Source organism: Oryza brachyantha, chromosome 3 (genome assembly GCF_000231095.2).
Source record: "Oryza brachyantha chromosome 3, ObraRS2, whole genome shotgun sequence".
Taxonomy (NCBI): Eukaryota; Viridiplantae; Streptophyta; class Magnoliopsida; order Poales; family Poaceae; genus Oryza; species Oryza brachyantha.
In genome coordinates this window covers 25,441,521-25,467,174 of record NC_023165.2, presented here as the reverse complement: position 1 = coordinate 25,467,174, position 25,654 = coordinate 25,441,521, and the positions used below count along the sequence as shown (strand labels likewise).

The 25,654-nt window shown below is 41.6% G+C and overlaps 4 protein-coding genes across 5 annotated transcripts; 3 read left to right on the top strand and 1 right to left on the bottom strand.

Moving 5' to 3' along the window:
• The first annotated feature begins 3,450 nt into the window (after positions 1-3,450).
• LOC102719940 lies at positions 3,451-6,127 on the top strand. Its single transcript, XM_015835025.2, has 5 exons — positions 3,451-4,035; positions 4,120-4,278; positions 4,370-4,468; positions 5,421-5,531; positions 5,687-6,127. Exons 1-5 carry the CDS (start codon positions 3,523-3,525, stop codon positions 5,870-5,872), a joined length of 1,068 nt encoding a protein of 355 aa, XP_015690511.1. The 5' UTR covers positions 3,451-3,522; the 3' UTR covers positions 5,873-6,127.
• A 1,346-nt stretch (positions 6,128-7,473) lies between these two features.
• Positions 7,474-13,538, top strand: LOC102716673 (transcriptional adapter ADA2). The gene is made up of 12 exons (XM_006651763.3): positions 7,474-7,790; positions 7,894-8,137; positions 8,367-8,432; positions 8,512-8,637; positions 8,716-8,791; positions 9,619-9,685; positions 9,770-9,828; positions 9,940-10,005; positions 10,422-10,644; positions 10,941-11,151; positions 12,520-12,834; positions 12,951-13,538. The coding sequence occupies exons 1-12, from the start codon at positions 7,738-7,740 to the stop codon at positions 13,155-13,157; spliced, it is 1,713 nt and encodes a 570-aa protein (XP_006651826.2). The 5' UTR covers positions 7,474-7,737; the 3' UTR covers positions 13,158-13,538.
• A 5,746-nt stretch (positions 13,539-19,284) lies between these two features.
• LOC102716397 (protein STRICTOSIDINE SYNTHASE-LIKE 3-like) lies at positions 19,285-21,678 on the top strand. Its single transcript, XM_006651762.3, has 3 exons — positions 19,285-20,114; positions 20,823-20,990; positions 21,084-21,678. Exons 1-3 carry the CDS (start codon positions 19,501-19,503, stop codon positions 21,493-21,495), a joined length of 1,194 nt encoding a protein of 397 aa, XP_006651825.2. The 5' UTR covers positions 19,285-19,500; the 3' UTR covers positions 21,496-21,678.
• A 1,377-nt stretch (positions 21,679-23,055) lies between these two features.
• On the bottom strand, positions 23,056-25,654 carry LOC107303874. Of its 2 annotated transcripts, none has more exons than XM_040521587.1 (2): positions 24,555-25,654; positions 23,056-23,708 (listed from the first exon to the last, which is right to left on the bottom strand). In XM_040521587.1, exon 1 carries the CDS (start codon positions 25,379-25,381, stop codon positions 24,887-24,889), a length of 495 nt encoding a protein of 164 aa, XP_040377521.1. In that variant the 5' UTR covers positions 25,382-25,654; the 3' UTR covers positions 23,056-23,708; positions 24,555-24,886. The 2 variants fall into 2 exon arrangements, with proteins under 2 accessions (XP_040377521.1, XP_040377522.1); XM_040521588.1 differs by lacking the exon at positions 23,056-23,708 and having other exon boundaries at positions 24,482-24,685; positions 24,796-25,654.

The following is a 25,654-nucleotide window of genomic DNA, read 5'->3' as shown; positions in this document are numbered from 1 at the left end:
CTTTGTGAAGCTCCGGTCGCTGCTGCCGATGAGAAGGACCAGCAAGAATGACTGGAATAAGGCCTTCATCACCTCCCGTACTGCACACCGGTTGCACGCGGTCGACGAGGATGGAGAGGAGCAGCGACAAGTTCTGCTTCAGTGCGCGGAGCGCCAGGCGGATGCGGGCGTCTACGACACTGCCGACGTAGAGCCTATTGTAGAACGAGTGGTGCGTGTGCAGTCGAACTGAGAAGACGGTGCTAGGATGCGGGTGGTGGCGGTGGATGGTGATGAGCACCTGCCGCGTGAGATGGAGAGCGACTTGTCAAGCGCGTGAATCACAACCCTACGCATTTACCCTCCCACAGCCGGGTCCAGTCAGCAATAAAAATCAGAGTCAATGCGCCACATCAGCCGATCAACAAGCCATGTTAGCACAAACCGCCTACGATACTATCTTGGGGCTGGATTTGAACTAGTTTTGTCAACTAGGGGACGGCCCATATCTGGTATTGTTGTTCCAGGATGAATTTTAGACTGTGGTCTAACTTGAGGGACTACAAGTGGACTTATTCCCTGACCGAAGCCACATGCCCATATGGTCCTGCTCTTCTCTCGTACTCCGGCGGGTCAAAAAAAAATTGAAGGTGATTATAATCAGTGGAATACCTCAAAAATATATTATATTTATATAATATAGTGTTTTATAGGACTGATATATAAATATCTTCATCTGGTAGATTAAAACCATCAATAGCTCAATAGAAAAAGATTTGTCTAGCGTATAAGTAGTCGCCTTGCCATGACCACCGACATATCGCCAAGCGTCCCGATCATCACTTCCCACGACCTAAACTATAGGTTAGTATAGAATCTGGCTATTTCTAAAATTATCCCGACAAATATCCCAATAGTTTTCGATTGGATCCAGTTTTCGTCAGATACTAGTCTAACTGTGCCCGTATACGATATGAGAAACAATATATGAATCCGTTTTTGTTTCCAAGACTATCTAAAAAATATCCACCCATTATTATCCAATTTTGAAAAATTGTCTAGATTCCGAAAACTATCTGAATCCATTTCATCCCTGCTCTCATGCCCACCTCCAATCTCGAAGATCGTTTTTCACCTAGATAATTGGAAACACGCTAAAACACGAATGTTAAAATAGATATTACCTGATAATTTTGAAAAAAAATCAAATGGATTACTTACCTTTAGGGGCAATTGCTCAGTTGACACTTTTTGGAAGCCTTGCTACCAATACGACCATATTTTTTCAGTTTTTCTCATTTGATCTCGCTTTTTCAAAATCGAAGATGCAGACTGACCCTGCTCCACGAAGAAAAGCTAGCACTGTGAACTAAGAGACAAAATGTCACTTTTGCCCTTGCTCATTTTACCTGCTTATGGCAGCAGCTAGGGAGCTAGGGGCACCGGTTTGTCCTCCCTCTATGTCCCCATCCAGACTCTCATGCCCGCTGCCTCCTCTCCCAGCCTTCGCACAACCACCACCTCCTCTCCTAGCGGCCGCCACCGCCACCTCTCCCCTAGCGCGAGCATGTTGGAGTGAGGATCTAGCAATGCAATTTTCTACCTAATCTTTAGAAGACATAAGCTCTTTCAAATGTCGCTCAATTATGAGAATATAGGGTCATAGATTTTAGAAATAAACTAAGAGCTACTCCCTTCGTCCCAAAACAAATCAACTTTTTAGTTTTTAGATATAATGTTTGACTCTTCATCTTATTAAAAAAAATTTACGATTAATAATTTTATTTTTATTAGAGCATTCCCAGGAGAGCAGCCATCCAATTCTCCATCTCAAATTTAGCATACATAGTTGAAAAAATGAGCTCCAGCGAATCCGCCATGCCGTCCGCCAACAATAGCGCATCCGCCAAACAAGGAGAGAGAAATCCAAAAATGGCATGTCTCTCTCCTCACGCCATTCCCACTCCCGTGCTCTAGATCTAGTCCCCGCCACCTCTCCTCCGTCGCCCGTCGGCCGCCCAACGATGCCTGCATCGGCCGTCGACCGTCGCCCGCCCGGCACCGACTGCATCGGTCGTCGCCCATCGCTAGCCCAACGCCGCCCGCCTCGACCGTCGCTCATCGCCCTCCCGCCCGACGCCGCCTATCTACGTCCTCGGGTCGTCGCCTGCCTGCCGCCGCCCGCCCGCCCGTTGATGCCGGTCTCCTCGGGCCGTCGCCTGCCCGCCGATGCTTGCCACCGCTTGCCGCCTCCGCCCGTCGCCCGTCGGACGCTGCCCGTCACCCGCTGCCCGCCGCCTGCATCCTCCCTCGGCCACATCGCTCTTCGTCCTCTCCTCAGCATTTTTATTAGTGAGAATGATAGTAGTGAAAAGGACAGGAAGACATCTTGATATATACGTTGTTGACCTTAATTTTGTTTTGTTGCTACAAATTTCTTCACTCAATTGAAATATATCAATTACAAAATTAACAATTAAACATATATCCATTAAAATATATTCATTTCTAATTATTATCACGATAAATAACAACAAAAAATTGTTCGTTCAAAATATATCCCTTAATAATACAAATGTAAGATTAGTTGGGAGATATTACTAAAATATATGAGAGTGTGATATGGATGATGTAATATAGATGATTTTTTGAGTGGAAATGGATATGGATGAGAATTTTTTTAGATGACCATCCATATGGGTATTTGGATGATCAAATATGGAACATCTCCTCGGGATGCTCTTAGATGATCAAACATGAATAATACTTTATGTGTGACTAATTTTTTTAAAATTTCTTGACAATTTTTCAAATAAGACGATGGTCAACGCTCGACACAAAGGTAGCGTTCGATTCAGCTAGTTAGGCTAAACTTCACCTCATTTTCCGTTAGCACGCTTTTCAAACTACTAAATGATGTATTTCGTACAAAAATTCTAGAAGATCAAATAACTCCATTTTTAAATTTTTAGTAAGTAATACTTAATTAATCATATGCTAATTATGTTTATCGTTTTCCGTGTTGCTAATCAGCTTTTGCAATTGGCAGAATCGAACACAGCCAAGAACCGAAAAGTTGTTTTTTTGGGACGGAGGGAGTAAAGCAGAAAAACATAGTTTTTTTTATATATTCTGATAAGCTGCCTACTCATTTGCTACTTATCAAAATCTTAAACTACTCTTTTTTTTGAATGATAATCTTAAACTACTCAAGCATACTTTATAAATTTATCCTTTATAAAAACTCTTCCTCGGTGAGCCGGCACCCAGACCTGCGCGGCGTGCAGCGCAGCGAAAAGGATCCCGACACGGCACTGGCAGCGTCGTCGCCTTTCTCACCACGCGAAACTGCGAAAGAGAGAAAAAGGCAATCGACCGAGCGGCCAAATCATCTCAAATTCTCAATCAATCAACCCGCATCGCATTTGAATTTCAAACGCCTTCCCCGGCCGCCACTCGCCCGCTCCTCTTCCTCTTCCTCCTCGCACTTCCACTCCCCGGCGAGCAGCGAAGGCGAGAGAGAGAGAGAAGCGTGAGAAAGAGATGAGGAAGGCGACCGCGGCGTCGCGCTACGCCTCCTACGACTCGCCGTCGCCGTCACCGTCGCCGCGCCGCGTCGGAACCGGTACAGGCGCGGCGGCGACCCCAGGGTACGGGAGCCGCGCCATTGTGGCGGCCAGATCCGGGCGCGGCCTGCGCGGACAGGAGGCGCAGCCGCCACAGCACGGGAACCTCGGGTCCGTGCTCCGCAGGCTCATCTCCATGGACAAGAAGCCCGGGAAGAATCTTCCCGTGCCTCCCGCCGCTGCCACTGCCGCCGCCGCGAAGAACAACGGCGGCGGGAAGCTGCCGGGGCTGTCGCGGAAGCTGTTTCAGAAGGGAGCGTCGTCGGAGCCCAAGAAGAAGGCGCTCACGGAGGTCAAGAACGGCGGCAACAGCAACACGCGGACGCTCGCAATGGTGCTGCGCAGCGAGCGGGAGCTCCTCACCCAGAGCAAGGAACAGGAGGACGAGATCGCCGCCCTCCGCCTCCAGCTCGAGCAGAAGGACATGGAGGTACAGACACATCCACATCCACCTCCCCTCTCATCTGCATCCCCTCGGATACCAATGTGGGCTTACTTTGATTGCGACGAACAGGTTGAGCGCCTCAAGGATCTGTGCCTTCGGCAGCGGGAGGAGATCAGGACGCTCAAGGACGCCGTGCTCTTCCCTGACACGCAGCCGGACCGCCACCTCCGGGATGAGATCTCCACGCTTACGGGACAGATCCAATGCCTTGCCGAAGAGCTCGCCCAGGCACGTTCTTGACGATTTTGCAATGCGCTGGTGCAATCACTTCACTAAGTATCCACCTATTCTTCGCCTGCAATGGCTTCACTTTCTACAGGTTAAGGCCGATAAACACACGCCAAAGTCATGTTTTGATGACGGATACTGCTCTTCCCCAAGAACGCCGGTGCTTAATGAGGAGACTGCTTTCTCTTTGGTATTTTTCAGACCATTTGTCTGCTACTACCCCACACTGTCTTAAAATATAATCATTTTTTATTTTGTTTAGCAAGGATTAGGGTTGATAAGAAAAAAACTATAATGCTCATTAATAAATGAGCAAATGGCTGGTGAAGGGAGTGTAGGTAGGGATAAAATGTGAAGAATTTTGAATAAGAAATGATTGATAGGGCATGAGTACAATGAATAGTACAAAATGCTTATATTTTGCAAGATAGGGAGTACAATTAGATTAGATGATGCTCTGGAGGTTAATGCAGTATATTTAATTTGTAAATTGCCTTAAAATTAATCTTTTAGAATTGAAGTTTTCACCACCAAGTTCGCAATATGCATTTTTCGTCCCTAAGTGGATAATACAATTCTATGGTTCTGAGGCAGTGCATTGGTTCATTTGTTAATAACATCTTTAATTTATCATTATTGGAGTGCTCTTTAAACTCTAAAGAGTGGCAGCAAAAAACCAGCAAGATTTTCATTCGTTACAATTCGCACAAAAGCTCTCCATTTTCACAAACACTTCAATCACTTAAAACAGAATACACCTGTACATCCCAATGGAAATGATGCACCTGTCCTCCCAATGCAGATGTAGTACGAAAATAACAAATTTTGAAATGGTTGCTTTGCAGTCTGCACCCGTCTCAAAGTTTTGGACTACTTCTCTCTTGTGGCAATGCATCATATAATGGCACTTTGCCGATTACTTATTTCCGATTTTTAATATACGTATTCTTCATTTTCCCAAGTCATGTTTTTGCTAAGATGCTTGCGATTAATTTTGTCATAGGTGCAAGTTTTATAACTAACAAAATAAACTGCAAATTATCCTGTTCCATTTCCTTTTCCTTTTGAAAGGTTCCTCTAACAACATAAATCACGCATGTACATTTCAACATGTTTAATAATACTGTTTGTTGTCAACGCAGGAGTGTAGCATTGGAGAAGATGACACACCAAACTACGGTAGCCCAGATGAAATGTTCAGCAAGGATCTTAATCCTTGCCTAACTCCATGCATCTCCAAGAGCAAATCCGAGGTATTTAGGCCAATCTTGGTACAACTACCCCTTCTCTTTGAGACTATAACACAGTCCATATCTATCAAAAACAATGCCTGCTCCTACGATCTTACTGCTGATTTCAAGCCAAACCAGAGATAGCAATTTTCTCATTTGAACATGAACTTGAACAGGAGTATGAGAAATCAATCAGTTCTCATCGCAGTGGCAGGAAAGCCGGACCAGACAGCCTATCCTGCAGCTCCCGTAGCAGGCCAATGTCGAAGAGCTCTGATCATCACAAGCCTACCTCGGGAAGCAACAGTAAGCGGCGAGTATACAGATCGGACCAAGACAAGATCCATCAGAACCTGTTCTAGCTTTGCCGTTTACCCCGGCCTTTGTGCCCTTAACCACGCTCCAGCGGTCTCCACTGTGAAATATTCATAAGCGTGTAGACTTGTTTGGTCCATTGATACATGTCTCTGAGTTGTTGTAATGGCGCCTTTGGTTGTGTTTTTCTGTTGCTGGTGTATGCTTGCCGAGCTATTTGGAATGCTTGTCTAAGTTATGTGGATAAACTATGCCTTGCTAAGAGCCTAAGAGGAAAGAGGAAAGGGAGTTTCGCTTGCATTCTGTGGCATATGTGAAGTGCTATTTTGTTGCTTAATGCTTGATGTGTGTGAGATATAACCTGATGGTTGAGTTATTATTTGAAGAAATTATGTTGTAGTTCTCTTCATTTGATATATTCTAGAGTTGTGTTGAAAATGATTTAAATATAGTGAATCTGTAGCGAAAACCTGAAATTTCAATAGGCTCGTGGTTGTTGAGATTGAACATAAATTTTAGCAGAATTTAAATCTTGCTTTGTACTTATTCTTCTGGTAGTGTGTTTGGTACCAACGGTAGGTTGGGTTGGGACAGAGCTAACTCATTCTTAATATTGTTTATTTTAAGGTTAGGTGGGATATGTTGGATCTGAGAAAGGAATAGTCCTAGTATATATCCAGATCTAGCTCAACCGCCAAAATTGGTTAGACCAAGTGAACCTACTCGAACAGAGCACACAATTTCAACTCCTTTGCACGCGCATCTGCATCTTCTTCGTCGCATCTCCTGCTCCTCCATGACTCTTGCTCACCTCGGTGCCTCTTGCATCAACTACCACTTAGGTCGATGTAGAGGCGAAAAGGTGGTTGGAGAGAAGGAGGGCAAGGAGAAGATCATTAGAGGAGAATGAGGTGCGGTCACGGGAGTCATCCGTTGTGGGCTCAAAACTCCTTTGTTGTTTAGATTTACGACATTCATTAATGTTTGGCAGGGCTATTGAAGTTGCAATATCAGTGAAGGAGATGTCCTACCACTGCATCCGAAAGTTGCCATCGTCTGCCCTATTATTCGAGCCCTTCACCAAATGTCTGATGATACCTGTAGACGCGTTGTCCTCCATTGCATCACTGCCTGCTTGTGAGTGTACGTAGCGGGGCTACTCGACACACATACCTGACGATTTCTTTGGTTCTAAATTGCGACCAAAATATGGACTAATGTTTACTATAAACGTTGCCCATCCCATTCGTTTCTCAAAACATGGTCATGTCTTATCTCTCAAACTAAAGAGACAACAAAAAACATTTTATCCTAAAACACCCGAATGAATCTAATCCAGCACACATTTTCCCTAAAACTAAACATATCATTAGAGTTTGCGACCTTAAAAAATTTAGAGAGCATCTTGAGTCGGGTCGAAGTGTGCAATTTTCATTCAAAGAAATCGACGTCTCAACGAGCTTCAGTTTCACTAGCCAATCGAGATTGTAATCGCTGCTTCAGAGTTTTCTGGGATTAATTGCTACACGTGGAACAAAAAGAGATGTCCGATTTAGGATGGACGGCCCAGATTTCAGGATGCCAAATACTAGTGGTGCTAGTCTCTCTCTCTCTCCTCTCCTCCGTGTCGCGATCTGCAATGGTCGTCTCCTCCGCGACAGCCCGGCCCCAATTCCCACACGCAAGCCCCGGTAGATCTCCCCCAAAATTCCCCAATTCCAATCCGCCGCCCTCCCCCTCCTCCGATCGATCCCCTCTGCTCGATTTCGATTCGATTCCGCTCGATGCGAGTGGAGGCGGCAGCGGTGGCGGCGGCCGCGGTGTCGTAGCGGGAGCCGCGCGCGAGCTCTAGGGTAGCTTAGGGTTTCTAGGGTTTGGGCTAGGGTTTGGGGGGGGGGGGGGGGCGCCAGCGATGGGGCGATCCCGCGGGGTGCCCAATTCCGGCGACGACGACACGAACCACAGGTTCTAGCAGCATCTCCCCACTTCGCATTTTGCCTTTTTGCTTGGGGTACTAGCTGGGAAGTGACCCAATGCCTTGTCGGGTTTGCTGCTGCTGCTGCTGCAGGTCGAAGCGGAGGAGAGTCGCATCGAGCGGTGATGCGTCGGACTCCCTCTCGGCGGCCGGCGGGGGAGCCGGAGAGGGTGGTGGGAAGAAGGCGCTGTACCACTGCAACTACTGCAATAAGGACATTTCCGGGAAAATTCGGATCAAGTGCTCCAAGTGCCCCGACTTCGATCTCTGCGTTGAGTGCTTCTCGGTCGGTGCAGAGGTCACCCCACATCGCAGCAACCATCCGTACAGAGTCATGGTCAGTGCAGCTTCAGTTAACTCCACTTCCATTTTTGTTAGCTTCAGCTGTCTTCGCTTGATGTTACCATTTATTAGTTATTACTACTACACTAATCAGCCAGTGCCATGCAATTCTTACATAATTGGCTAACCTCCAAGAGTAATGAAGCTTATCACTTGAAATATTTGGCACTTTGGTGCTTGCCATTCTTGATGCATGGTTTAAGTTGAATGCAATTTTGCACCAGGACAACCTGTCTTTCCCTCTTATTTGTCCAGATTGGAATGCAGATGAGGAAATCCTTCTTCTAGAGGTATTTTCTGCTTTCATTTGCTCTATTTACTTTCTTCTGGCTGTTGGGCTTTGCTGTTTACTTGTTATCATTATAAAAGGGAATTGAAATGTATGGTCTGGGAAACTGGGCTGAAGTTGCGGAGCATGTTGGCACCAAGGGCAAGGCACAATGCATTGATCATTATACAACTGCATACATGAACTCACCTTGTTATCCCCTTCCGGTAATTATTTTCTCGAGCTGTTAATTTCTGCAGTTCAATTGATACTCCTTAAATCAACATACTGTCTTGTCATTGTAGGATATGTCTCATGTAAATGGTAAGAATAGGAAGGAATTGCTTGCCATGGCTAAAGTACAAGGTGAGAGTAAAAAAGGTGAGTTGCTATCAAACTTCTTTTCAGTTAATGTAAACAGTCTTTAACCTGAGTGCCATCAAATATTCTACTTTTTGTTGAACCATACTTGAAGATCGTTCTGATAGGATAACAAAAAATAGTTTTAGAATTTAGAACTACTTAGTCATGCTGACCTAGATTTAAAGCTTCAGCACTGAACCACATTACATACAGCAATATAATATCTTAACAAAATACAAAGGGTAATATTAAAATATAAAATCTTGGTGTGCAAATATAGGGTGCTAGTTATTGGCTTAGTGGTCAACTGGTCATCTATCTTATGTTCTTTACCTAGTGAATTAGTCGTGCTGCATTACTTTCAATTGAATGTAGGATTCATTTGAGCATCAATGTGCAGTGATGATCTTACATCCAAAGAAAAGCTTGGATTTGATATCTGTGGATCCAACAGACACTTATCATTAACCTGTTGATCCTACCCTACATGCTTTGGCCTATCCACTTATAGGATAGACACCCTCACTGAGTTAATGTCATTCCCATGAGAAGTGGCTTAGTTGCAACCACACAGCATGTAAATGTATACAAAGATATGAAGACTAGGATTTGTACAGATGTACAAGTTTATAATCAAATAACAAAACATTGCACTGTATGATGATTCTGAACAGAAGGGGGAATCCATTACTGGTACTGAAAAGACTGGTGCACTTGGATTTGTCCCTGCTTGTGTCATTGTAGAGTGCCATTTTTAGCAAGGGCAATTTTCCCCCCTTGAATATAAGTTTCTATGGGATAATTGTGGCCTTTTGTAATCATTATGTTTCCTTTTGTTCATATAGGAACTTCAGTGTTACCAGGGGATCTGACCCCTAAGGATGAGTCTCCATTTTCTCCTCCAAGGGTCAAGTATGCTGTTCTTGCTTTACACATGCTGTGAGCATTAATCTGAAATTTGCAAGAGATTGCTCAACAACTTTTTAACCTGCGTAGGGTGGAAGATGCACTTGGAGAAGGTTTGGCTGGTCGATCACCTTCACACATAGCTAGTGGTGTGTCTCATTGACATGATAACCTCGAACAATATAATCCTGAAATAATATATCTGTCGATTTTATGTAAACATGCTATGGCATTATGCTGATGTTGTTGAATCTGTCCAGGTGCAAATAAGAAAGCTTCAAATGTTGGACAATTCAAAGATGGTGCTAATGTAGCTAAAGTTGAAGGTATGATTGTAAATAAACACACCAGTCTTATTTTCTATTCTAAACATATCATTCAGCATTGCACCGATGTCAGTAAAATTACTACTTAACATTTATTGTTATCACCAATCAAGAGCGACCAGATCAAACTTAAACGGAACAATTCTTAGCGTGGATTCTCAGGCTGTCAGATTTCAATCTGAATATGTCTAGTCACGGTTGCATTTTTAGGAACGGAATTACGAAAATAGCAATACCAAAATCCTATCCACCAGACATTTATACTGGCAGCAAAATGAACCTTGGGATGTGTGAAGTGTTTCTAGGAAATTTTATTTTCCTTTACCATATTGAAATCTATACCATGCATCTAGAATTTTTCAAGTTCTTGTACAACCATTTGTTTAATATTGCCTTGTTTTACTTGCATGTCCCAGATGGTCATGTTGATAGAAGTATAGGCGTGAAAAAACCCCGGTATTCTGCAGATGAAGGGCCTTCTTTGACTGAACTGAGTGGATACAATTCAAAGAGAAATGAGTTTGACCCAGAATATGATAATGATGCTGAACAAGCACTCGCTGAGATGGAGTTTAAAGAAACAGATTCAGAAACTGATCGTGAACTGAAGCTACGGGTATTGCGTATTTACTTGTCAAGGTTGGTTAGCAGTAATGATGCAATTATTTGAACATTATTATTATAGAGACTTCATTCTGGATATTAAAAAATCAGCATATTTTTTTGTTCATCTTGGTTGTTAAGATGAAATTGTTTCCATTGCTTTACTTGCTAATTAATCAATATACAAATCTTCATTTTTTTTGTTGACTTACTAAATGGCTGTCACTGAATTGTTTGTTATTCCAAATATCCCAATTGAAGTTATGTATATTTCACGGAGCCATATTGTGTGTTTGATCCATTAACAGAACTCCTTTTTGTTTCATATGTAGGCTTGATGAAAGAAAAAGGAGAAAAGAGTTCATATTGGAAAGGAACTTACTATTTCCTAATCCTTTGGAGAAGGATCTCACAAATGAAGACAAAGAAGTTTACCATCGCTACAAGGTGTTCATGCGTTTCCTTTCTAAGGAGGAACATGAAGCACTTGTTAGGAGTGTTCTTGAGGAACGAAAAATCCGGAGGAGGATTCAAGAGCTTCAGGTATTTAATTTGTACCATACTTTATGCAATCATACCTTCATTTCATCCCTCACAGTTCTACGTTACTAACAGAAAATGATTACATGTTGAGTTCCATCATTCTTTTATCTGCAAGAATTATTCCATTACTGCAAGATTTTTTAAATTATTCATAACACATTGATTATTTTATTAATATTGTACAGTCACTTTTAAAAATCTCAAACAAATACTTTAAAATCTCCAAAATGGAAAAAAATTGTGTGCTACAAGATTTGAATATGAAGAATGTATTGAGCCATATAAATCGAAATTTAGAGGTGATTTGATATGTTTTTGGACCGCGATCACAGAGCAGCCCGTGAGTAAAGGTGGCAATGGGTAGATACCCAATGGATACCACGACCTTATATCCACCTCCATGAAATAAAATTTCACCCACTGGATTACCTATTTACCTTTATGGGTATAATTTTTTCTCATACCCATACCCACGTGAGTATTTTTTATCCACGGGTAATCCACACCCAATTATTACCCACAATACAATATCAATTGTAGTCTTGTGCTATAATTTAGCAATAAACAATAAGTACCACAAAAGTAGTTGGTTAATAGTTTACCACATAATTAGAATTTTTTTTTTATGTTGGGCCGAATTTTTATGGGTAAATGATATAATTTATTTTTATTTATTTTTAGTGGGTACCCATTGGGTGATGGGTATGGATACTACCTACTCATACCTAAACCCAATTACCCATCGGGTATAAAAATTTCTCACTAAGGTATCCGTGGGTACAAAATCTAACCCATTTAGCCACCCTAATGGTGTAAATACCCGTCGGGTATCGGGTAATGGGTCCTCATTGCCACCTTTACCCGTGAGTTGCGACTCATTTTTGCAAAACTCTCACTCTCTCTCTCTCTCTATATATATATATGCTATAATGCTAGAGGAAGCTGGGAAAGATGGATTGCTTATTTAGTTTACTAGCAAAGGAACCGAGGCAATAAATTTAATGGCACATTTCAGCCTCTAGTGCATAACATATCTCTGTTTTACCCGTTAAAACAGATCTTGCTGTAAATTATTTGTTCCATGCTAGCCAGCTTTACACTTGACGATAGGATAATTACATGATAGTGCATTCCATTATTTAAAGACAACAAAGGAGTTCATTTTTCCCTTAACAATGGTTGTGATTGATGTTTCTATTGTCATTTGAATTTGGTATTGGATTGGTAGGAAGGCTTGTTCCTCACTGATCGCATGAGTAACTCTTGTCTGATTTGCCGATCCTCCCTTTATTGTTCTGATTACATTTGCATCGATATGTTGTGATGCACAAGTATAAATGTTGGTTGTTTTGCATCGATGATGGTCAGGAATGTCGTTCTGCTGGATGCCGTACATTGGCTGAAGCAAAGATTCACATAGAGCAAAAGAGGAAAAAGGAACATGAGGTGAATGCCCAGAAAGCTAAGGAAAGTGGTCAGCTTCTATCCAACACTAAAGTGATGCATAAGACAAATCGACCTATGAAAATTGAGTCAGATGGTAATTTGGATCAGAAGAAAGGTGGTGCCAGCTTGGAGTCTGGTGGCAGGGATTCTCCAAAAACAACAGGGCATGCAGGCACTAAACATTGGGATGATTGGGATATAGTTGGTCTTCCTGGGGCAGAACTATTAAGCGCCAATGTAAGTATAGTCAAAATTTCAATGTCCTAATAGTTTACATTGATCTGTGAATACTTAAATCTTGTCATTGCTTCATACTTCCTACAGTAAAAAAATGGTTCATTTTTCTATTTCAGGAAAAAGTTCTATGCTGTCAGAACAAATTGCTACCCTGTCATTACCTGAAAATGCAGGAGGTGTTGATGCAGGAAATATTCAAGGGTAGTGTCGCCAAGAAGGAAGATGCCCATGTATTGTTTAAGGTTGACCCTGCCAAAGTAGATACTGTTTACGATATGGTGACGAAAAAGTTGGGTACCAATGAGGAGGCCCCAACTGTTTAGCCATGTTTTTGAGTTCCCCCAAAACCATCTCGTGGTTTCTGATTTGCAGCATGACTATGGGGACAACTAAAATGGAGGCTATACTTGAATTAAATTGGCTGTAGTTGAAATTTGTATGAGATGTCTTGAAGAAGTACAATAAGGCATTCCAGCCAAATTGTAAAATTATCGCCCCAATTGGAATGTGTAGCATGAGTTACAATACCATTACTCTCCATTTTAAGAGGATGGTTTGCCCTTATTTAATGTGTAACGTGTTGCGGTGCCGCTGAAAGGGCCTTGCTGTGGTATAGTGCCTGAGTTGATGTATGTAAACCATGCCACCTTTTTTCATGTGTGACATCGTTCCGATACCAGATGCTATTAATTGTTGTATCTGACCCCTCAGAGATTCCCCTCTGCGATTATTCGATGTTGCATAAGTTATGTATGTACTACCTCTGTACAAAAATGAAGTGCAATTTAGTTGGGATTCAAGGTTAAAAAGAAAATATAAATGAGGAATGGATAGAGTTGAGAGTATAGGTGAAGATAACATGTGAAGTGGTCCATGGGATAAATAACACTACTGTGAAGTGCCAGAAATACTTATATATTTTAATATAAGATTTAAATATTAGAAATGTTTATATATTGATATATTAGAGCTGATTGAGTAGTAAATACTCCAGTGTGTTATGATATGCCTTGATACAAATGGAACATATACCCGCGCTGATTCTGGTAGCTGCTCAAACGAATTGCTTTGTTATCTGCATCTTTGCACCAGCGAGTGGTTTACAACAAACGCTTGGGCGAGATACTGACATGGCAGCAGCGGTGGAATTTGATGCAACCCAAAACTGCTCTACAACCACGCTTACGTTGCTGACACACTACTGGCACAAACACGGTAAGGGAGTGATTGTTTGGTTTTTTTTATAAAAAATGCCAAACGATATATTCGTAAATATAAAATAATTTATAAATAAAACTTTATATTTTTATTCTTGGTAATCTAAAAGCTAAGGCTGAAAATAAATTTCAGTAAAACCCTCTCTAAAATTAACTCCAAATTTAAAGTTGAAAATTTATATTTTTGCTTATAAACATAAGCATAAACAAAAATATGGCTATAATAAATCCTCAAAAAATCGGCAAATTGGCATGCCAGTTCCAGACACAAACATAAGGTCAGCAGACAGAATTTCCTATAACAAAATAAAAAATATATTCAGCCACAGGCCCACAGCTGACAAAAACTACCAGACAGGTGATTTTCTTTTACAATGGGACAAAAACGTTCTTAAATCGAAACACTGATCCACCATGCTTTATTTTTCTAGTCCATTGCCCATTCCCTCGGATTCAGTCTAAAATAATCACAAGCAAAACGCATGGCGACAAGTATAAACTATTGACTTTTAGAATCACGTTTGACCATTCGTCTTATTTAAAATTTATGTCCAAATATGTAAAATTATAATGCATAATTAAAGTTTCTATAATAATAAATCATATTATAACAAAATTAATAATTATATAATGTTTTTGAATAAGACGAATGGTCAAACGTGGATCTAAAAATCAACGGCGTCATATAAAAAAATATGGAGGGAGTATGTTCCTTCTATAATATATTCTACCGTACTTTCGGTTGTTAGTAAAATCAATCTATATCACTTATTTGTTTAATCCAATGTATCGAATTTATTTGTATTTTCATATCAACTAACGTTAGTAGAATATTTTTTTATGTCAATAATAGAACTCTAAATCAATTATCTAGGTTCTTTTACTGATGATATGCTACATCCATTTCAATTTAACTGTATCTATGGATTTTCCTGTCCAACGTTTGACTATTCGTCTTATTTGAAAAATATGATTTTTTTAAAAAATGGTCACACATAAGTAATGTTCATGTTTTATCATGTAATAGTAATAAAAATATCAATCATAATTTTTTAAATAAAACGGACGATTAATCGTTAAACATAAACTATAAAAATTGTGACGGATGAAGTTCTGAAGACCAGTGCAGCCAATCTAAATTAGAACGATCTTTAAACAAAGAAGATCGGGTGAAGCCCACAAGAGTATAATACCCAGGTCAGATGCTACTACTAGCGTGTCGTCAACGATCATGCGCATGCTGTGCTCTAGCTTTTGGACATATTCAGGTTCACTCTATTGAACCAGTCACATGCACTCTCCTTGATAGATAAAATGAGAGGTTGCGTATCAATTGTTTCTCTGAATTCGGTTTGCTTGGTAATGCACACAAAGTACAAATTCAGCCGCTGCCATATCCAAATCAAAGGGGTGATTGAATGGCATATTTATGAACAAAAAATAATTTATGAATAAAATTTTTATATACGTATTTTTACCGATCCAAAAGTCAAGACTGATACTAAACCAAAACAAAATCAATTTAAATAAATTTAATGTTAAAGATTCAAAATTTGACGTATAAACATGAGCAGAAGAAAAAAAAGATAAATATAAAACCTTCATTTCAGCGAAAAAGCAAACCAAGGATTTGATTTTGGTGGTGTAGTTACCCAAATCAGATGGCTTTCTCTCGAGGAAGTCTACCCTTCACCAAGAAAAAAAAAACTTATGAGTTGTTTTGTGAAAGTAGAAAAACTTGGAGGAGGAACGCTGGGCCGAGTGTTCGCCCACTTCTGAGTCTTTGCCTTTTTTAACCTATTGGAAGAACAAGTGAAGGAATAAAAGTAAATCTCAAATTAATTCATAGGAATTTTCTACATGAGACTTAAGTGGATGAAAATTTCATATGTTTTCTCTCTGCAACTTAAAAAGAAAGTTTCATTTGATTTTCCTATACTTCATCCATATAAACCAAAAAACTTCCATATAAATTAATCTTTATGAATCAATTACTTTTGTTTTTATGCAAATAAAAAAGGACCTTAAGTTATTTTTGAAAGAGAAAGAGTTTAAGTTGTTTTTTTTAAGAAGACGAGGTCGTACGTTGTTCTTGAAAGAATAAAATATTGCATTGTGCCTGTTCTAAACAGATTATTATTAATGGGGGGATTATCCATGCCACTCTTCCCCCAAATAATCTAGTGGTTCAAAGCTATTGTTAGCTTTATAATGTATAATATTTAACGCTTCCCTTTAAACAAATCGATTATCTATCAACATAGCCTGCATCCATCAATTTGTTTATTACTCCCTCCGTCCAAAAAAACTATTTTTTCGGTTTTTGTGTCAAGCATTTGACATCCATCTTATTTGAAAATTTTTCAAGAATTTTAAAAGAATTAGTCACACGTAAAGTACTATTTATGTTTTATCGTCTAATAAAAATAAAATTATTAATCATAATTTTTTTTGATAAGACGAATAGTTAAATAATGTATCAAAAACTAAAAAGTTGATTTGTTTTGGGACGGAGGAGGAAGTAGGTTATACTTGTGAATTGAAGATCGCGTCTCCACAATTGGAGTCATGGTTTTAGGTGTCCAAATTCAAATAAAAAAATAGTTGGACGCCTCAATCACATGAAAAGTTTGCTTGACTGTGTATTTGATTATAGCCCACCTGGTCTCTAGTAGAATGTCAGGATTAGTTTGTTAATTGAAGATTGTGTCCACAAATCGAGTCATGGTTTTAGGTGCCTAATTCCAAATAAGAAATATAGAGGCCTCAATCAAATCAAAAGTTTGCTTGATTCCGTATTTGATTAGTGTGTGCTTAACATTGGTATGTGGTGATCAACTGTCTCTCCAACCTGGAAATCTTCTCTTCACCAGAAGAAAAGCTTGTAGGTTTGTTTCGAATAAATATATAAAAGCTTTAAGTTTTTGTTTGAAAGAAGAAAAGCTTGCAGATCTTGTAAGCTCATAGTTACATACTAATTGTGTACAAGTAAGTTTTTGTAAGCTCGCAGTACTTTACTAACCGCACTTGTATTAGGGGTGGTAATAGATTTAACCATTTTGCCTATAAAATTTAAGGGGTCGCATTTAAAATAAGTTAAAAATAAAATTGTATAGAGTTTTAAGCTAAAATTTTTTTAAGAATTAAATAGGATTGGGAAAGAACCCATGGACCTTGACCCGTACCCACGCGTACTTGTAAGTCATGCAAGCTCACAAATAGTTTATTAACCATGCACTGGCAGTTTTGTAAGCTCGGACTAATTTACTAACTGCACTCTGGTAAGTTAATATGCTCAAAGTATTTTACTAACTGTGCAGGTTGTCTTGCAAACTCAAAGCAACTTGCTGACTGTCCAAATGTTAATGACTTCTACATGTAGTGCTTGTTTGGCTTTTTCTTTAAAATAGGCAAACAACATATTTATAAATAAATAATTTATAAATATAAGTTTTATATATGTCTTCTCAGTGATCTAAAACCTGCTTCTTTCTACGACGGTACGAATTCTCTGCCTTCTCTTTACCAGTACTATATGATACTAGCTCAGAGTAGTAATTATTGTACTCTAGTACACCCGAGAAGAATAATTATATTACCCGCTTTATATTTATAGAAAAACTAAACGACATATTTGTAAATAAAAAATAATTTATAAATAATAATATAAATATATTTATTCATCTATCTAAAAGCCAATGTTGTAAAATAAAATATGATGAAAGAATCCTAAAATCTACTCCAATTGAAGATTAAAAATTCAAATTTTACATTAGCATAAGAGAAAATATAGGATTATAAGATGTGTTAACATTATTCTATCAAACTTTTAAAACTTTGGTCATCAACAGCTCTTAAAGCATTTCATTAAAAAACATAAAAATAATATGGATAGATTTTTATAATTACTTTTATAATACTATAATTTGTTACATACTATCATTATATTCTAACAGAATAATAGTGGTTTTCTGTAGGGTATTCAAATTTTATTGTCTGTGTTGTTAGCACACTGAAAAACGTGGTATGGACCGAGGACGCCATAAAACCTGGTATTTTATTGGAAGGCATCACCGTCGTTATTTTATTATTTTGAGATTAATTATAGAGGTAAACATATCTTAAAACTAGAAAATAACGTTAGTACTTAGTAGTATCAGACATTTATAGAGTTTGGACTACTAATCACTGTTACCATTGTTTATTTGTCAAGCTCATTTTGTAAGCATAAGAAAAAGACATTATCGATTAAGCATACTCCCTCTGTTTCATAGTTTCATAATAAGTTTACTTCTATAATTTAAATTTTTCTAATAAAGAGTACATTTCTAGAGTCTTAGTTATCCCATCAATCACCTCATATTCAAATTTCTATTTATTTTACTCATATATATCTCTCACTTCAAATAATTTACTTTTTTAATAAATAACATTTAAATCATTTCTTTTTAACTAATTTGCCTCTACAATGCTATAAATGTATTTATATAGGAATGGAGGGAGCAATTTATAAATAATTTTTTATACACTTGCTCTTAGCTATCTAAGTCAAAGGCTGGAAAATAAATCACGATGGAAAAACTTCAAATTTACTCAAAATTTAAAATTTAAAATTCAAACTTTCACTTATTTTACTCTTGCAAGCATAACCATTAGAAAAAGACTATGCGTTGGAGAGGTAGAAAGAGGAAATGGAGGAAGCACAGGGTAGATGTGCGCTGTGACGTGAGATAGGCGATGGCCGGTCAGGCCGGATGGGAGTAGTAATGACGTGTGCAGTGATTGGCAGGCAGCGGACGGAGGAGGGCACGTGAACGGAAAGAGTACTCTAAACTCACATGTCACCTGGTTACTTAATATATATATTAATACCAAATATACAACTTCACCTATATATAAGTTCAAATATAAATTCATGCTTTGTATAAATATAACAAATATAACTTTATACATATATTATTTATAGTTTAATTTAATATTTTTGTTATAGATAGTATAAGTCGTATTTTTACCTATATATTTGTATATTTGTGTAGTGATATTTGAGTATTGTATACTGATCTATTTTTAATTTTTTATAACTATATTTAAATAATATATAATAGATTAATTGATGTCTCGAGAGTTTAAAACTTACTCTGCTCACCACGTGCACGGTGCAGATTGGCGAAGCCGGTGCGAGGTAGTTGACGCGTGTGTACGCGAGGTGCGCCTCGCGTCGTCCTCGTATCGGCATCGCATCGCATCGCATCCATCAGATTCACAACCACGGCGCCCCGCCCCGCCCCACGGCGACACATACAAAGCACCACCACCGGCCGCGGCGAGGCAATGGCGTTCGCGTGATAGCCTGCCAGTGAAGTGAGAGAGCCGGGAGCCGGGGCCATCCCCAGTAGCGCGGGCGTGGGCGGAGAGAGCGAGGGGGAGAGAGAGAGAGAGAGGAGGGGGTATGGCGTCGCCGGCGGTGGTGGCGCTGGCGGTCGCGGTGGCGGCTGTGGCGGCGTTCTGCGGGACGGACCCGCTGCGGATGGGCAGCATGGTGGATTTCCCGGGCTTCGTGCCCCACGTCGTGGAGCTCCCCGACGCGTCGGAGATGCCGCCGCACGCGGACGCCCGGGAGCGGCTCCGGGGCGCGGAGATCCGGTTCCGCGGCGAGGTGCAGGGCCCCGAGAGCGTCGCGTTCGACCCGCTCGGCCGCGGGCCCTACACCGGCGTCGCCGACGGCCGCGTCGTGTTCTGGGACGGCGCGCGGTGGGTCTACTTCGCGCACTCCTCCCCCAACTGGACCGCCGAGCTGTGCGGCCCCAAGGCGTCGCCGCTCGACTACCTCAAGGACGAGCACATCTGCGGCCGCGCGCTCGGCCTCCGCTTCGACAAGAGGACGGGCGACCTCTACATCGCCGACGCCTACTTCGGCCTGCTCAAGGTCGGCCCCGACGGCGGCCTCGCCACCCCACTCGCCACCGAGGCCGAGGGCGTGCGCTTCAACTTCACCAACGACCTCGATCTCGACGACGAGGGCAACGTCTACTTCACTGACAGCAGTATCCACTACCAGAGACGGTCCGTCATGCAATTCCTCCTCCCCTCCTCTGTGTATCCATTTGCTCATCTTTTATTAGTTTGACTCATCTATTATTAGTTTAATGCAGTAAACTCCACAGACACTCGTGCTTACTGCCTTTCTGAAGAACTGTAAATTGAAAAACTTCGGATCCTCGAGGTTTAGTTGGAATAGGTCTTGCCTGATATTCCATACATCATACTCCTCGTTTAGTTTAATTGTAAGGACTTCGATTGCACAAGTAATAGTCTTTTACTTTCACAGATGTTATAATGTTCTTTCAACCAATGAGGGCGACCGAAGAAGAAATGAAGAATAGAGATATGACTGTATTACATCAATTGCATAAATGCTAGTAATTGGTAGTAGTTGGTAGCAATTATGCTTTCTCTTGGTGCACCTGATGCTTTGCCACTGAAATACAACAATAGTTGCTGATTTGAAAATTGAAATCAATTAAGAAGCCTGTTTTGCAGTCATAAATTGTCGGTTTGTGACCTTCAGTAACTTCAGTGGATCTTGGAGATATTTTATTGCCCCCTTGGGATTAAGCATACGAGATTTCCTTGTTTTTCTCTCTCTCTCTTCATGGTAATGTTATTACAAAAAGAGATGTCTATTTGGGAGTTGGGATATCCTGATCATTCCGGATTTGCTATCACTATCGGTGTGTCAAGTAATCCTCAGATGTAGCTGTGGATTTGCAGGCACTTCATGCAGTTGGTTTTCTCTGGAGATCCCTCAGGTAGGCTTCTGAAATACGACCCGAACACAAAGAAAACAACAGTTCTCCACCGCAACCTTCAATTTCCCAATGGCGTGTCCTTAAGCAAGGATGGCTCGTTCTTAGTCTTCTGCGAAGGATCTCGTGGCAGGTCTGTACTTCCTCTCTCCATTTGTTTCAAGCTATCTTATTTCACACATCATATCAGATTCAGACACCGATTCTTGCATCCTTGTTGAAACAGGTTGAGCCGATACTGGTTAAAAGGGGAGAAGGCCGGAACAGTGGATCTTTTCGCCATACTGCCTGGGTTTCCAGACAATGTGAGGACCAACGAGAAGGGTGAATTTTGGGTGGCAATCCATTGCAGACGTAGCATATATGCCCGGATGGTGAGTCGCAATGTCAGGCTGAGGAAGTTCTTGCTCAGCCTCCCGATCCCTGCCAAGTACCACTACCTGATGCAGATCGGCGGCAAGCTCCATGCACTGATCATCAAGTACAGCCCTGACGGGGAGGTGGCTGACATCTTGGAGGATACCACAGGGAAGGTGGTAAGAGCCGTCAGTGAAGTGGAGGAGAAGGATGGGAAGCTCTGGATTGGATCCGTTCTTATGCCCTTCATTGCCGTCTTCGACTACGCCAATGCATCTTAGGTACCATTTCGCAGCTTGGATACATGGATGAAAATGTGGAATCCAGGAATGCCGTTGCAGACAACAATCCCAGCGACATTTCAGAAAATTTCTACCTTCAAGTAACAACTAAAGTTGTTTCATGTTTCAACTTTTCGTAGCAGATGTAGCTTTCTTAATTTTTTTAGTTCCTGTTTGCTAGTCCATGTTCCTTTGGTGCCTTCCTATACGCTCGATAATAATTTGTCAGATTGCCATGTTCTGATCAGCTGCACTAACACTGTTCACTGTTGGATCCTATTGGGCCGGCACAGGTTAGAATAAAAACAGTGTTCACGATTACGTAGAAACTAGAAAGTGTAGTACTAGCATGGGTACTGTAGCTTGAGTGTTATGTGGTATGGTCATGAACCTGAACCTTCCATCTTCGAATAGACGACCAAGATTACCACCCCCGTCTCGCCTTTGTAGATGCTTATAAACCAAAATTAAATTTTTAACCTTAAATTTAAAGTTGATTAGATTTATTTATATATAAGTTTACTCATAAAGTATTTTTTTATTTATAAATATGTAGTTTGATTTTTTTTCTTATTCGAAAAATGAAAAGACTACCCCCGCAACTGCCACATCAGACGATCTAGAATCCCAAGTTGCTAAGCCATGAGGTAATTTTGGTGTGTGCATTGGGTGGGGGGGATTAAGAATACACACACACATATATATATATGAAAATTAGATCATACTATCAGGTGCAGCTACTCCCTGCATGTCTATAATAAAAAACATTTTCATAACTGTTTCTGGTCTCACCCAACAGAAAATATAGACACTATTAAATCTCATGTGAATGATACAACAACATGTATAGAGTTTGTATTTTTTGTTGAAAAAGAGAAAAAATATGTGTATATATATATATATACATAATTTTTATTTACAAATTATGTTTCGTTTGTTTTTTTAAAGAGTAGCACAAAGTCACAGACTAACGGCTAACATCAAAACTGATAGATCTCGGCTAGCAAGCCCAACCCGCACGAGTCCACATATTAGCTCGCCTTGCAATTTTTTTTTTTGAAAGACAAACCCGTTTTAGAAGTTCGATAAACATGCGTCGAATGATAAAGTCCATAATTGATACCTTTTCACTATTTAAGATCCATGATTGAGCTTTGAGCATAGATGATCAATCGTGTCCATCCTCAACGGAAATGATCAGGAGTGACAACGTTGGTACACTTATTGAGTTATAATTCAAATTTATTTGCGTTAGTAGAAAGTACTACTTCGACGGAGGGAAGCGTACACCTGTCGCCGGGAGGCGGGAGGCTTGGCCAGAGCTATCTCAAGCGAAGCAGCAGCAGACTCCTCTTTGTTCCCTCTCGGCTGGGCTCAATTGGGCTTATTTTAGCTTTGCTTCTAATACCACGTCAGCACCACATGGAAAAATGATTGAGTCACACGTCAGCATCATATCAGTACATTTTGGTCTTAATAGTGCCTTAAGACTTCATTTGTACCAGTTTTGAGAGATAAGGGATGCGATGTGACCGTTTTTGTGGTTGAGTGACAAAATATCGAACCGACAAGAGAGGCAAAATGACATTTTCTTGGTAAATATTGTGCAGCCCATATAGTTCCCAACAATCAGCTTCACCAAGCAAACGCACACACCCGTAAGTACGCCTCATAAGTCATAACACACACGTACTTAAAAGAGTTGCCTGTTACTGATCGCAAGATATGAAAGACGTCTAGCTGCCCGCTACTGATCGCATCTATCTGTGTTGGAAATCAATCGTCACCAGGTGTCGCATGACTGTTCATTTTCAGGCATTTCATGCCGTTCCATAGCAAAAACGGGTCATTATTCATCGTCTTTCCTCCATTTGATTCAACAACTCTTCACCTCACTTCTACACATCTACACTTCATATCAGATACTGGTTTCCTGCATCTTTGTTGAGACAGGTTGAGCAGATACTGGCTGAAAGGGGAGAAGACAGGAACAGTGGATCTTTTCGCCATCCTGCCCGGTTTGGACCAACGACAACGGAGAATTCTGGGTTGCACTCCTTTGCAGACACAACCTGTATGTCAGGCTGCGAATCAGCGAATGTACCACTTCTTGAAATCTTGGAGGACAGTAGAGGGGAAGTGGTGAGATCGGTCAGTGAAGGAGGAGAAGGATGTGAAGCTGCCATCTTCGATTATGCCACAAGGCGTCTTAGCTGTAATTTTTGCCAGGATGAAATGGGCGAAATTAGGGAATTAATCAGTGGGTGCTTTTTTTCGTAGGATGAACAATCTGAATAAAATTATAAAATTTGGCCTTGAATCAACCTTGATTTTGCTTCATATTTCGTGTTTTAGTAGCACATGTGGCTTGCTGATATTTTAATTTTAGTTGGAGTTTCTATTCACGCAGTTGAAAATTCGCTAACCAAACCCGCACAACATCAGATTTGCCACGTTTTAACTAAGGACTCATTTAAAAGGCCTTATTCCAATCTCCTTTTAACTAAACACTTATTTGAAATTTTCGCAGGAATCAGTTTAACTCTTGTCAGAATACAACCACACCCCTTCGTTCGAAAGGAGGCGTAAATGAACTAAATTTCATTCTTAATCTTATAAAAAATAGTTCATCCAATTAAATTAGAGTGTGACAAACGTAACTGCGAATAAGCATGTGCCCATCCCCTAGGATCATCTTTTGTGCTTCCCTACTGGCAGAAATCTTAATGCAAACCTACTTTAAAAACTAGACTGATTGTTCAAAGGAAAACTGACAAATACAAGCCCTATGCTTAAGCAGTGCCAGGTCAGCCTCGCATCCCGTCAATATAATGCTTCACTAGAAGCCATGCATGTAACACTGTAGTACGGACTACGAAGTCGTAAAACCACCCATGGTAACGTTCCAACGTTCTAGAAAAACAAGTGCAGAAATCGTAGTCAACAACTGTACCGAATTGTTTGTATATTTGTTTGGCCAAACACGTTGAAAACAAGAGCATTTGCCACGAATTTCAGCGTTTGCTGATACAGAAGGACAACAGAAACAGAGGCGAGACCTGGGGCAAATATGGACGAGAGGCTCCATCTGAAGAAAGAAGTGGTCCACCCCCAAAATCGCATCCAGGCTATGCGTCACACGCACGCGCGCGCGCCGTGGTCAATCGACCAAGCAAGCAATCAAGCGGAGCTGCACAAAATTTGATCAGCTTTCACTTGCAAATCCTAAGGTGAATTTTGACATGGATCGAGCTCGGGAGACAAAATTAATCCTGCGTTTGCACACGTGCGGGAAATCACCTTGCGGTGTGCGCACGTGCGGCGAGCCGGAGTTGCGGTTTCAATCGGTGCAATCGGCGGCGCGGCGAGTTTGTTGGTGGTGGTGGTGGCGCTACCGGCGTAGGGAGGAGGCGCAGGAGCTGGAGCCGGAGGAAGGGCTGCGCCAGAAGCCGCCACTGTAGAACCGGGAGCGCATGATCTCGAGCTCCAGCTCCGACGCCGCGTCCGCGTCCGTTTCGCCGCGAGAAGCCGCCGCCCCCGCCGCCGCCGCCTCGTCATCCATCATATCGAACGCCGACGCCGCCCCGATCATCGCCTTGGCGCTCCCCGACGGCGACCCGTCCGGGGGCCTCCTCTTCCCCCCTCCCCCGCCTCCGCGGCGGCCCCGGCTTCTCCGCCGCCTCACCCGCCGCATGACGCCCGCGGGGAGCCTGACGGTGACGAGCAGCAGGATCTCGAGCAGCGCCAGGGGGCAGCAGCAGCACACCGCCGCGCAGTTCGCCGCCGCCTGGCCCGCCGCCTCCCCGCCCCCGCACCCCGGCTGTCGGGGCTCATGCTCCTGCTCCTCCTCCTCCTCCCCCTCCCCCTCCTCCTCCCGCTCCCGCATGCGCCGCTCCCTCCAGTACTCCACTCCGCTCGCCGCCGATCGTGTCAGCTCCAGATAATCCCCCGTCCGCCTCCGCCGCGAGAGTCCACGACGGAACGCGTGCGGTGCAGTCGTGGGGAGAGTGGTATTTAGCGAGACGCGAGGGTGTGGAGAGAGAGAGAGAGGGGCGACGATGGTCTTACGGTTGGTGGTGGAGGAGAGAGAAAGAGGGATAGATGGATGGGAGGCGGCGGATGGCGTGGCGTAGGTTGCTTTTGCAGTCTGCACCACGTA

What these genes read in the sequence shown, in the direction of transcription:
- LOC102719940 (XM_015835025.2), top strand. Translation starts at nt 3,523, where the DNA reads ATGAGGAAGGCGACCGCGGCGTCGCGCTACGCCTCCTACGACTCGCCG. An exon ending in AGGAGACTGCTTTCTCTTTG is followed by an intron (nt 4,469 to 5,420) that starts GTATTTTTCAGA and finishes TTGTCAACGCAG; the next exon opens with GAGTGTAGCATTGGAGAAGA. An exon ending in TCTCCAAGAGCAAATCCGAG is followed by an intron (nt 5,532 to 5,686) that starts GTATTTAGGCCA and finishes GAACTTGAACAG; the next exon opens with GAGTATGAGAAATCAATCAG.
- LOC102716673 (XM_006651763.3), top strand. Translation starts at nt 7,738, where the DNA reads ATGGGGCGATCCCGCGGGGTGCCCAATTCCGGCGACGACGACACGAAC. An exon ending in AGGAAATCCTTCTTCTAGAG is followed by an intron (nt 8,433 to 8,511) that starts GTATTTTCTGCT and finishes TCATTATAAAAG; the next exon opens with GGAATTGAAATGTATGGTCT. An exon ending in CAGAACTATTAAGCGCCAAT is followed by an intron (nt 12,835 to 12,950) that starts GTAAGTATAGTC and finishes TTTCTATTTCAG; the next exon opens with GAAAAAGTTCTATGCTGTCA.
- LOC102716397 (XM_006651762.3), top strand. Translation starts at nt 19,501, where the DNA reads ATGGCGTCGCCGGCGGTGGTGGCGCTGGCGGTCGCGGTGGCGGCTGTG. An exon ending in AGTATCCACTACCAGAGACG is followed by an intron (nt 20,115 to 20,822) that starts GTCCGTCATGCA and finishes GTGGATTTGCAG; the next exon opens with GCACTTCATGCAGTTGGTTT. An exon ending in TGCGAAGGATCTCGTGGCAG is followed by an intron (nt 20,991 to 21,083) that starts GTCTGTACTTCC and finishes TTGTTGAAACAG; the next exon opens with GTTGAGCCGATACTGGTTAA.
- LOC107303874 (XM_040521587.1), bottom strand. Translation starts at nt 25,381, where the DNA reads ATGCGGGAGCGGGAGGAGGAGGGGGAGGGGGAGGAGGAGGAGGAGCAG.